Source organism: Leptodactylus fuscus, chromosome 2 (genome assembly GCF_031893055.1).
Source record: "Leptodactylus fuscus isolate aLepFus1 chromosome 2, aLepFus1.hap2, whole genome shotgun sequence".
NCBI lineage: Eukaryota > Metazoa > Chordata > Amphibia > Anura > Leptodactylidae > Leptodactylus > Leptodactylus fuscus.
The window spans coordinates 60,950,150-60,963,480 of NC_134266.1; the positions used below are offsets into that span (position 1 = coordinate 60,950,150).

The window sequence follows — 13,331 nt, forward strand, 5'->3', positions numbered from 1 at the left end:
TATATTACACAGAACCAGGTATCACGTCAGTATATTACACAGAACCGGGTATCACATCAGTATATTACACAGAACCGGGTATCACATCAGTATATTACACAGAACCAGGTATCACATCAGTATATTACACAGGACCGGGTATCACATCAGTATATTACACAGAACCAGGTATCACATCGGTATATTACACAGAACCAGATATCACATCAGTGTATTACACAGAACCAGGTATCACATCAGTATATTACACAGGACCGGGTATCACATCAGTATATTACACAGAACCAGATATCACATCGGTATATTACACAGAACCAGATATCACATCAGTATAATACACAGAACCGGGTATCACATCAGTATATTACACAGAACCAGGTATCACATCAGTATATTACACAGAACCAGGTATCACATCAGTATATTACACAGAACCGGGTATCACATCAGTATATTACACAGAACCAGATATCACATCAGTATATTACACAGAACCAGATATCACATCAGTATATTACACAGATCCAGGTATCACATCAGTATATTACACAGAACCAGGTATCACATCAGTATATTACACAGAACCAGGTATCACATCAGTATATTACACAGAACCAGGTATCACATCAGTATATTACACAGAACCAGATATTACATCAGAATATCAGAACTAAACTGACTGTGATTAACAAAACTCTTACTGAACACAAGTCAATCCAACCCACACACATATATCTATAGGGTGCCCCAACTCTTTCTTCCTCCCAGGTGACTTGCACATTTCATATTTCATGGTGTAAAAAAAAAATAATTGTTGCTAAAATAATGTTTTATTGCAAAAACAAATGAAAAATTTATTTTCACAGGATAATGTTAATAAATTCTATGAAACATCTTTGTGGGTCAATTCCCTGAGGACTATTGCTTCAACTATTGAGTGCTTTGTTTGGCATTTCCATTGTTCTGCTACCATACGGGCTCTGGGAATGCATTATGGTGTCTGAAAATAATTCCAGCTAATTCTGCTTTCCAATAGCCCAATAATGGTTCTCCTCTGAAGTTGTAGCCTATTTGGGTGAGTGACCCTGTCAGCGTCTCTCTGCTTCCTGGCTATTTGTAGGCAAATAGAGTAGGTCAGGCCGGCTTTGCCGCACTTGCAGGCTGTATATACATAAAAAGACACGTGTCTGCATTTTCTTCATCAGTTTGTGACCACAAAGGTGTGTTTCTACTCCTAATAAAGTCACCTGCACAGTACTATTACTGACCTCAGAGAAATGGTGGACTTGACACACAGCGAAAACACATTGTTTTCTTTTGTATAAATTTTTGCTGCATTTTTAGTGAAAACATTTGCAGCTAAAATTAACATGCTGCGTTTTGCAATGTGTGGATGAGATTACGAAAATCACATTTATTTTGCTGGCATTGTAAAACGCATTTTTTTTTTTCCTGCTGTATTTCTGTAACGTGGGGTCTTAGCCTAATGCTAGTTTCTGGATCTAGGGGTTAAAAATGCTTGAATAGAATTCACACTAATAATAATAAAAGTGCTACACCCTGTTATTTCTACTAAATTGATCCATAACTAATAATACCTTAGAGACGGATACAATTTATTACAATGAGGATGTGAGGCGCAAAGTAGAAATTCCCGGCCACCTTACTAGACTCTTCTTTTCAAGTATAAAATCACTGGTGTAAATCTATAGCAGCTCTTAACCTGCGACAATAAAAAGCATTAGCAGGTGCATTTGAGGTCACCTTTTAACGTCCAAATTATACCACAAATCTCCGGCAGTATTGGATTCCCTTTACTGTGAACTGCAGGGGTCCATTTTACAAGACGGCCAGTGTCTGTCATTGACAAGCATGGTCTAAACTAGGGCTATAAAGATAGTAGATTCGTTTTAAGACAGCGTTTCTTACTTTTAATCTAGAAACAGACGGTATTAAGAGCTGACACTGTTCGGATTACACAGCAAATACAGTTAATAAAAGGAATAAATGCAGCACTACAGCTTTAAATGTTGAGGCGGCTGCACAAACAATCAATTTTATCAAGCCACGCTCGGCTTGAAGTCACAGTTAGTCATCCTTTAAGACCTTTCACTGGCTGCTTACAATCATACCAATTTAATGCCAAACCCTCTGAATTGTAATTGCCAGGCTAGACATCTGCAGTTAACCCCCAACCCACGTGAAAAAGCGAAAAAAGCCTTGAAATCGATAGACAACGCACTCGCTAGCCTAGGCTACAAAAGGAGCTCTGACAGGTCGCCCAAGACACCATGGTACTTTCATTGTTTTACACCAGCCCGTGATTATGCGGATAGTGAGATAGAAGCTGTCAGCTAATGCCTTTTTAATTTGTTAAGCCCAGAAAAATCAGTGTGCATGTCTAATCCTTCAGACAAATGGGCATTAGCGGGGCAGTCTGTCACAAGACGGCTGTACAAAAGGTAGTTATCAGACTCAGGGCAGGGAGCGTGCTCACCCAAAGGCTATATGCAAGGGTGGAACACAGCCGACATAGGTAGGCCTATGTGTAAGGCAGCCACATACGTGACACAGCAATACCCTATAGTTATGTGGAAAATAAATATATACAGTATAGCCAATACTGCAATGACAGTTTAAGGGTAAGCAACAAAATCAGAATTATTATAGAAATCATATTCTATTCAGCCATTTCTGTCATCCACTACCTAACCAAGAGGAGCAGTCACCCAGCTTTCCACAGACTCTTACTGGAATATAAATAATTAACCCATTAACTTGAGGGCTATACTGTGAGGGCATGTTCCTTACCGCCCAGCCATGACACTGAGCGGTGAGTAACGCCCCCCCCCCCCCCCCCCCCCCGTACTAGTGTGCCTGAGGACTTGAAAGGTCTTTTTTAAAGGGCCTGCTAGTAATAGCGATTCTACATTAGAATAGTTGTCCAGGACTAGGACAGCATAGCTTTTCTTTCAAAACTGGCGCCACATCTGTCCACAGGTTATGTGTGGTATTGAAGCTCAGAATCATTTACTCCAGGTGTGGTGAGAAGAAATACCAGTGTTTTTTTAAGTTTTTTGTTTTTACAGAAAACAGCCATATTTTTCTAATCCATTCAGTAAAAGGGTTCCTCTATTCGGAGCAACAGATTTAAAGCGAACCTCTCACCACCTATGCCAAGTTTAACTCTTTGCATCATCAGGCACAGCTCCACCGATTTTGGAACAAGTGGAATTTTTTTGTCTAGCCCCAACGTTCCCGAGAAAAAAGTGCTGTTAGTTTTGGTGCCTTATACACTAATCAAGCTCTGTACTGTCAGGTGGGCGATGTCAGACGGGAGCCAGTAAGGGGTGTGATTCTGTGCTCTGACACGGGCCACCTCTGAATCACACCCCTTTAGCTACTCCTGCCATACATTGCCTACCTGACAGTACAAAGGCTAGAAAGGCTCCAAGACAAATAGCACTTACTGCTTGGGAATGGTGAGGGCTACAGAAAAAAATCCAACTGCACTGGATCAGCGGAGCGGCGCCTAATAACAGATGCTAAAAACTGCAGTTAGTGAAAGGTCCTCTTTAAATGAACATTGTGTAATACTTCATTTCCCCTGTGGTGGCGCTGCAGGGAAATTGAACACTTACTGGCAGCGTTCCCTACATATAATCAAGGATTGCTGTGATTTTTCAGTAAGGGAACACTTTTTTGATCATCTTATTGCCAAGAAACCCTAACAAATGAGGACTGTTCAAAAAGGAAGCCTCTTTAAGTGAAAAGTGATACAAGTTCAAGCTGCAAGTGCAGCCTGGAATAAACTCTTTTTTTAGCATGGTATGGGTAGTGTAATTTTGTTTGTTGCCAGGATTAGTAAGGTCATAGTGGCTGGTTCCCACCAATACATAGTTTTATGGCAAAGGTGAAACAGTCATTTGCTGTAAACTCAACTTAAAAACTTTAATGGACCCGACAGCTGACCTGTTTTAGTGACTACATACAGCTCCCCCCTTAACAGATACTAATACTGGAGCACCTGTGCTATACCTCTGTTAGAGTGCATGTACATAATGCAGAAATGTGCATCAAAACTGCACTGGAAAATACTGCATTTTCATGCCATTGTTGGTGCAATATTACAGGTTACATGCTAAATAAATGTGCGTCACCTATTAAATTACAAATGCATCAAAAACCACATCAAAACTTCTTGCAGTTTTTACTTCAACCTTACTGTATTGTGTGAATGCAGCCTTATTGCTTCTGCAAATTAGAGAACAAACTAACAACTGTATGGTTTCTTTGAGTAAAGCAAAAGTGGTTCAGCACCTATGTAAAGGGTTATGGCCTCTCTTTCCCTGTATAAAGGTTGCTAGCTGCCACATAGTTACCTACCATTTCCAATTTCTGGCTATTTAATGCCAGAGTTACTAGGTAAAGACATGTCTGCTAGTAAAGCGTACCTTCAAGTTGAAAACAACTTTTGATAAATGAATAGTACAGATGAATAAAGAAACTTTATGCAGTGCTTCGCCATTCTGTTGCGACATCCCGCTCCAGATTAGGCCGGGGACAGACTCTATCTAAACAAGCAGTCTGAGTGACAATAAGGAGGAGGAAAACAGTCTAATAAGTAGAGAAGGAATCATATTTCTTTAAAAAGATGTATTACAAAGTTTCTTCTATTCACCTGTACTGTTCATTTATGAAATGTTGTTTTAGAATTGGAGGTAAGCTGTAACTCAAGTAATGTGGCTGCAATGTCTGTGTTGGAGGATACCTGAACGGGAGTTAGGAAAAGCAGACAAATATTTCTAATACTGTATGTTAAGTCAGATGGTTAATAAACGTCATCTAATTTAAAAAAACAAAAAAAAAAAAAACCTTTTTAGTATCAGACACATAAACTTTATACTTACCGGGATGATCACATCGTCATAAAAGCTCCATGCCAGTGCCCAGCGCATTGTACGCCCCTGGTAAAATTCTGTATGTGCCACTTTAGGAACCTGGCATGCATTAAAGATTAAAAAAAAAAAAAAAAAAAAAAACACAATCACAAAAAAATATCAAGTATGTTTCCCAAGATCTCCCTGCTACTTTTAAAGGGGTTGTTCGTCAGGATAAAATTTCCTGTACAACCCTCTTTAACACTATGCTCACATCTGCACCACGTGTATGTGTTGTTCTCAGCAATGTGAGGACCAGAACAAAGGACACACGGACCGCTAAAATAGTGGACACCAATGGTATCAAACGGACAACAAGGGGATCTGTTAGGTTTTTGTTTTAAATAAGCTGTTTAACAAAACAACAACAGACTTACACCACTTTTTCGACTGGCAATTTTCAGCAGTCACTGTGACGGAGACTACGGACAACCTAGCCTTAATAATGGATTATTAGTCAGATTTAGGTTATGGCCACACGTAGCAAACTACAGCTAATAAAAATATGTAAAAAAAACAGCAAAAACAATTGCGTCTTTCTGCTGAATTTTGCATTTGTGCCCTCCCACCATAAAAGTTTATGGGGATAATGCTGCATTTCCACAAGTAAGAGCGTTTATTTGCCTGTAGTGTGGGGGAAAGACAAAATAAAATCTCATTCTCTGGGACTGTAAAACACAGGATTTTTTTTTTTTTTTAATTGTTTCTGCAACATGTGGCCTCAGCCTAAGGCTATATACACATATGAATGTGTGCATGTGCTAAGTCCATGCTAAAACGGCATGGATGTCAGATGGATGATATCTGTGGTGCTGCCCTTGTCTCTATGGACCCATTCACTTCCTTCAGTGAGATCATGCAGCAAAATGGATATGTATATGGGCCATAAGTATATAATGGGTCAAACATGGCCGGGACACTGACAAAGCACACGTTCATGTGCCTGGAGCACGAAGGAATTTTAACATTATTTCTAGATTGGATGAACACCGATTTTAGAAATAGTTTCTCTTTAATATACAGGCGTGGTAAAATTGCCCCAGCAGGCGACTCACTTGCACCATCAAATCCACCATCAAATTCTAATTCAGTAGCAAAAATGGCAAGGATGGAATAATAGCTTAAGGAATAAACGTACCCCTTGTATTCGCAGCTCTTCCTTCAATGGAGCCAAACTGCACTTCTTACCCAGCATGCAGCTGTACCATCTAGAAAGAAATAACCAACAGGGTACATAATTGGGGAGCTTGAAATCACTGTAGGGAAACACAGGAGCCAAGGGCAGCCTAGCATCCCCTGTATTATAAATAAATTATTACCTAGTCATTCAGACATCTTGACTTCTCTCCCTGCAGCAGCATGAACAAGTGAAACACAATTTCTGATTTGCATGAATTAATCAATTTTGCATGATTCTGATGTGGCACTGCGGAGCGGGCATGGGGTGATAATTGATTGCACATTTTGTTAGACAAAGACCTCAGGTACCACAATTGGGGCTTCAGCCAGTGCCAAAATCTAAATAACTGGGACATTACACTGCAATTACAAACACTTAGGTGCAAATAAAGCAATATAATCTGGATGAAAGTCTGCACTTTAGATGATCTGAGCGGTCCTTACTTTATTTTTATAGGGATTTCCAGGACTTTAATATTCACGGCCTATCCTTAGAATAGTAGGCAGGTTGGGTTGCCGGACTCCCAATACCCCCAGTCAGCGGTTTGAAGGAGAGTGCTGTGTTTTGTCATTGTGTCCTAAGTGCAGCGCTGTACATCAAAGTCTTTATAAGAGCAGCAAGAGCAAACTGAAAAGCAATACTAGATACAACCCATGGTGAAGAGTGGAGGAAGTTTATGAACATTAAACCATTTAAAAGAAGCTTTGTGGTCATTTCCTTCACAGCACCATTCTCATACAAGCACTGTGAAAATTATGATCGGGCACATTACTAAGCCTATCATCAGTTGCTCCATCTTAATCGATTGAAAATTAGCTGAAGTAACGGCACCCGGCAGTGGCGTAACTAAAGTCTTGTGGGCCCCGATGCAAACTTTTGTCTGGGGCCCCACACAGTATAATATGCTCCACAGTGGCCCCCCAGATAGTACTATATGCTCCACAGTGGCAGCACACACAGTATAATATGCTTCCCACAGTGGGCCCACCCAGTATTACATGCTCCCAAAAGCCCCCTCCACTTCGGAGCTATTATTATACTCTCTTCAGTCCCCAGAGTATAATATTCGGAGGCCAAGGGAAGGTGATTAAAAATAACAAACATTCATACCTTGCCTCACCTTTCCTGGGCATTCTCGCTCCATCCTGCTGTCTTCAAAATCTTTGGCCTTCTTCAGACATCACTGCTGAGGTCTGTAATTGGGCTTCAGTGATCACGTGGGGCACACTGACGTCATTATGATGTCACACCCCATGTGACTGTTGGGAACTAATCAATCACATGACGGAAGAGTCACCTCCCCTGGGTTCCATCTATTGGAAAGGGGACTGGCGATATGCCAAGGCCCATTTCCAATAGCAGTATGTATAGCGGTCGGGGAACCAGGCCTACTCATGATTAACAGCTATTTACATATGTATATTCCTATAGGAAGTGCTGTCAATTACAGAGTGGGACCGCCCACTGGACTCCTAAGCCCAGAATGGACAGAAACTAAGATGAATGAAATACAAATAAGGCTCCATGCACACAAATGCGCTGGCCCAGGTCCATGTATGGGGCTGTGAGCCCAGAACAGAACTCAGGACTGGTGCTATATCTGTCTGTTTTGTAGCGTGGACTCTCTAAAGGAATTCAATGGGTCCATAGAGGCACGGTTGGCCTGCGGATATCATCCATGGACCCGGCATATGCAGATGTTCACATGCATGTAGCCTTATATATAATTTTTTCACATGGTGTATTAATCTGTTCAGCTTCCTTTGCTCTATAACATGACACAGATCAGACTGCATATTTAATGTTTGTCCATCAAGGGTTAAGATTTATCCACACTTCAGGCTTTCACCAGCATTTCTATTCTTCTATAGAACACGCTGAATTATGAGCTGTGACTACTTTCTAGTGTAATTCTATTCTGATATTTCCCATATCAGCCTATGAATACACAGGGACACAATGCTTTGTGCTCATTTCTCATGGTGTATACCTCCAGCACAATACTAATGAGTCTTCAGGAGCCGATCCTTCACACTTTACTCTGGAAAGGATTCACTATATTAGTTTCCCCTGATCGAGCTCTTGACAACTCAATGTAGCAGCACCAGGTAGCATGTTTTGGGTCGTTCCTATGAGTACAAACCACTGGAGGATTTAGCTTTTGCTCACTGCAGTCATGCTCAGGATTTGAGTCGGGAACCCATCTGTTTACTAATCACATAGCATTGGAGTCTCTCGTGCTCGCTGTCAGTATGGTGTCAATGTCAGGAGCAAGACGGTCTTCTCAAATCATGCTTAATACCGCACTTGACTGTTCCACGGGAAGATAAGAGTGGGGGATCACGCGCAGCCTTTGGTTTAGCAGTAAGCGGAGAAAATTGTCACAGTGGTTGGGCCAGATCAGCTGTCAAACGCTATGATTTTATTTGTAATTAAGCAAAATACCACACGCTGGCACGCTACCAGCCTGACACAACATATTACACATGAACCAGCAAGCAGACGGCGCACCGATTTAACGTGGAAGTGATCTAGCAACGCAGTGCGCAGTAGTATAGATAGGCATTCATCTCATATACCAATAATGGAAACTTTTTACCAAGTAAGGGCACATACATATTGTATTTTTTACATCCATAAAACAGATCAGCTTGGTGGATGCAAATAATAAATGAACGAATGGATAGATTGGAATTTTTCTTTATTTTTTTAAGCCATTGGTCTCTATATAAGTGGAGGGCCATGTATCATGATTTTAATGTACCATGACGGATAGCCTAAGGTTACAGATAACCTGAGAGGTATAAGTGTATCATGACATCTTTCACCAAAAAATAATCTCAAATGTATTGTAATTCCAGGTGAAATGAAAACAGGTGGTCTCCATAACACCCTTCAGTTTGTAGCAGGTATGCCTAACACCTCTTTTTGGTTGGCTTACTTTGCTGCCTTGAAATGGGGAAACCCTTGGGTGCCAAGCAATCCAATCCTGGGGATAGGTCATTTTTTATTGTAGGAAACCTTCAACTAGTTTTCCCAGGCTTCATTCAATTGTTCATGGCGTATTACTAAATTCTAATTTTTCTAATCTCTAAATTCCATCAAGTAATGTGCTGCCCCCTGCAGACAGAAATGTATAAAACCCAAATAACAGATGAGCATACATGACAGGTGTGGGCATACCCGAATTCTGGAAAATCTTCATTAGACAGACAGATTCTCAGGCCATTATACAGGCAAGCAAGGACAACTCTAAGAATAGGAGTATACATTGTATTATTCTGCTAATGTGAATGACAAAGGAAATGCTCAAGGCTTTTCCACATTACTTATCAGATTTGGGTTATCTGTTACATTATACGTTGCCATCTTAAACCATCTAGGCATATTAGAAAAGATCTCATTTAACATTTTTTCCCTCTTAAAAATCAAATGACTGACCTCAATCTCTTCTTCAGCTGAAGACTGTCATGGATGATTCTTTTAACGAACTCCAACTCTCCCCCCTCAGCCATGATCTCTGTAATGCCCCCGGTATTCACAGAGCTGGGGGGCGGCCGATGTGGATTTCTAGAGTTCACTCCCTGTAAGGGCAGATAAAGATTCCAATTTTACTAAGGGCAAAATGTAACGTACCGCTAGAAATGGTGTAGGGATATAAATGAAGTAAATGCTCACATGGCAAAGTAAGAACTAGCGAATGACGTATGACAGAATACTGATGGTGCATTAGGTCTTTTCTCTGCTTTTATATAACCTTTTTCAATTTTCCAAATTCTACAGTCACAGCAAAATAAGTGAGGTTTCCTTTACTTACACCCACACATTGCAGGAAAAATGCAGCAGAAAACTGGTGTGTTTTATTAAAAAACAATAAAATCAGCATGTTAGTCATGTCAATAAAAAAAACAACTGCTTTTTATACCTATTTTCTTGCCCCATCTTAAAACCTCTTTGACTGAAAACAGCAAGTATTTTAAGCCCCGTGTCTCCTTAACTTCTGTGATTTTATCCTGTACTTTCCTCAATGTGTAGACTTAAAAGGGTTGTCCAGTTTCATAAAATTAGTTCTATTGTTTCGAAAAGTTCTACAATTGTCCAAAATATTTGCTATTTTTTTTCCCAAATTTGTGGTACCTGCGTTGAAATACATTAAAGATGGGGTCATAGCACCTCATTGCTTTAAATGGACACATTGACACTTATTTTTCTGGCACATTTCCTTGAATGCACCATGAAAGTTTTTTGCCATTGCTATTCCAGGGCAGCTGAAAGGACAAATGAATTCCCTGGAATAAGAGCAGCCTTGGAAACCTCAGGAAGGGAAAGTCATTGCGGAGCATCCTGTGCAGCACAGCCAAAACACACCTCAGCTTGGACAGGGGTTCATGTAACAGACAACAATGAGACAGATTTGTAAATTTATCTCTGTGCTAGGATTGTCATCATAACTCCCTGTACTTGCCGGCTGGACATCAACACCGATCAGCCAAAGCATAAAGACCACCGGCATGTTATGGTGTAGCCCCCCCCTCCATCACGCTATGTTACAGACTTCTAAAGATGTCCTGTGGAATCCAGCACAAGACATTACCAGCAGATCCTTTAAGTTGGGGTCTCCAATCTGCAAAGCACTCTGTATCCCGAAATTATTCTTTTTTTCTTTATCATAGCCAGCATTTGGTGCTACGGTAGCTCTTCAACAGGGCTGGACAACCCTTTGCCTGCTCCATGCATCAGTGAGACCTGAGTGCACATCACCCTGTCCATTCTGTTTTTCCTTGGGCTACTATTGGTCCAACTCATAAGACCCCCTGTTTTGGAGAATCTTTCACCTACCATTCAAGCCATTGCAACTTGGGTATTGTCAAAGTAGCTCAGACCCTGACATTAATCCTTTTAACCTGTTTCCAAAACATCAACTTCAAGAGTTGACTCTTCGGTTACCCCCTGATATTTCCTACCTCATGACAGATGGGATGTTACTTAGTCCCACCATCAGTGGTTTTAATGTAAAGGCTAATCAGTGTATTCTCCAATATGGCAGCCAATGTGGGCTATCTGCATTTTTGACAATTATTCTTTTGGCATTAAAGGAGTAATTCTAGACACATTGTAAAATGAAGGTAGAAACAGAAAACTATGGCGCATGCTGTGACCCAGGTAAGCAGCGCAGGAGTTCTTACAGCTGTCAAGTGGTGGAGAAAACTGAGCTAACACGTCATTCCACCGTTGTATCTTACAGCAAGACCTAAGAAATTAACAATATCAATAAAATGTATTGATGGCTGATGCTGTTATACCTGAGCTTCCATCTGATTGGCGAAAAAAGGAGGATTGCACATACAGAAATCATAGATGATGCCAGACTCCTCCTTTAGTGCATCCATCAGGAGTGTTTTCTGAGGCACTTTAACCACTAAAAGACATAAAAATAATACATTAAAATAACATAAGTTCCACCGGAAATAAGTTTATAGCATAAGAAGTGGACAATGTACAGTATCATTCATGGGGGAGAACTTATTAAGATGCCAGTCTTCACCCTGCGCCCTGGATTGAGAGCTAGGGAGCTGAGTTATAATTTACACAAATTTCGATAGTAAATTAGTCCGCTGTGAGAGGCCAAGACCCTTACGTAGAGTCTCAGGCGCTTTTGTTTAAACTTTATGAGCAAAAGTGGACATAAATATCTTTGACCCCCCCCCCCCCCTTCGACTCTAGAACGCTCCACTGAAATGGAAGACCACTGAACTAATAGCTATTATTTGAAAGAATATCATTTTATGTAACATTTACAATATGTCCTCGTTGGATAGAACTGTAATTTTTATTGAACAATTTTGTACAAGAAGAGAAAAAAAACAACAAGGAATTCTTACATAGGGCAAACAATAGGCAATAATAAAAGGGGGGAAGGCAGGATGCCAAACCCAGTTAAACCAGCATAAGCCAGAAAACAAAACAAAGTAAGACAGGGGACAAAGACAACAACAAAAACCAAGGTAGAAACGATAGGGAGGGAACGGGGTGGGAGAGAGATAGAGAGAAGGAAATTCAAGGCTTCTCATGGCCTTCATTCGAGCCAAAAGCTCAAGACCAGAAGGAGGGTTCACACTCTTACAGTGTTTGGCAATGAGGATCTTTGCTGCAGTACAAAGATATACAAAGAGCTTGGATACCCTGCTACCTAGGTGTCTAGGGGGGAGGTTCAGGAGATAAACTAAGGGACCCTCTGCAGAAAAAGAGCATCTGTGAGGGGGCGTTCACACTAGCGTCGGTGTCCGATGCTAATGTCCGTGGAAGATTTTAGCATCAGATACTAGCTGTGTCCATTTGCAATTTGCATGATTGTAAATGGGACATCATGTAGTGTCCTGTAGTGTCTGTGGGTGTCCTTAAGTGTCCGTTTGCAAAGACGTCCGATTTTTCAAGCGGACAGCTAAATACTACATGCTTAAAAAATCGGACATCTTTGCAAATGGACACTTAAGGACACACAAGGACACTACATAATATTCCATTTAAAATCGTGCGAAATGCAAACGGACACAGCTAGTGTCCGATGCTAAAATCTTCAGCGGACATTAGCATCGGACACTAGCTGTCGGACACCGAAGCTAGTGTGAACCCAGCTTTAGAGATCTGACCTCCCTCCAGAAGCCCAGGACAAGGGGACAGGTCCAAAAAATGTGATACAGGGTACCCTCTGCAGCACCACAACGCCAACCCCGAGGGAATTGCTGGATTTAAAGCATGAAGTAGAGTTGGGGTGTGATACCAGTGCATCAACAACTTCTACTGGGTCTCCATATAGAGGATGCACTGAGATGACTTATGAGCCCTAGACCACACAATCTGTCACTGTCCTGGAGATAAGGATCTACCCACCGCCTCTTCCCATCTAGGCCCAAATATGAAAAAGGTGCAGATACCAATCCTTACAAATGGCACTATGAATATGGGCAGTTAGAGTTCTCCTGGCATCAACCAGTCATTGGTCTGTCAGGCTTTCAGTAGATAAAGTGTTCCACGGTGTTGTGCTTAAGTGGTTTGTGGTTTAAGTCTCTACAGCCTGGCATTGCATATATGTTCATTTGAGAACACGTGCTTTTTATACACAAACACTTCAGCCACCGTGTGTGACCCGTTTTTACTTCACAACTGCTACAACTGTTGTCCAGGATAACTCTTAAGTTTATATTCACATA

At 41.0% G+C, this 13,331-nt stretch overlaps 1 protein-coding gene across 2 annotated transcripts in view; it reads right to left on the reverse strand.

Annotated features, from left to right (window-relative positions):
• The window catches only part of METTL16 (methyltransferase 16, RNA N6-adenosine), a 63,215-nt gene that overhangs the window by 22,220 nt on the left and 27,664 nt on the right, over positions 1-13,331 (reverse strand). For both annotated transcript variants that reach the window (XM_075263852.1, XM_075263851.1), the window contains exons 5-8: positions 11,424-11,539; positions 9,562-9,704; positions 6,079-6,148; positions 4,911-5,000 (exon numbers count right to left, since the gene is read on the reverse strand). In XM_075263852.1, coding sequence (XP_075119953.1) covers positions 4,911-5,000; positions 6,079-6,148; positions 9,562-9,704; positions 11,424-11,539 — 419 coding nt within the window. The remainder of the gene's footprint in view (positions 1-4,910; positions 5,001-6,078; positions 6,149-9,561; positions 9,705-11,423; positions 11,540-13,331) is intronic.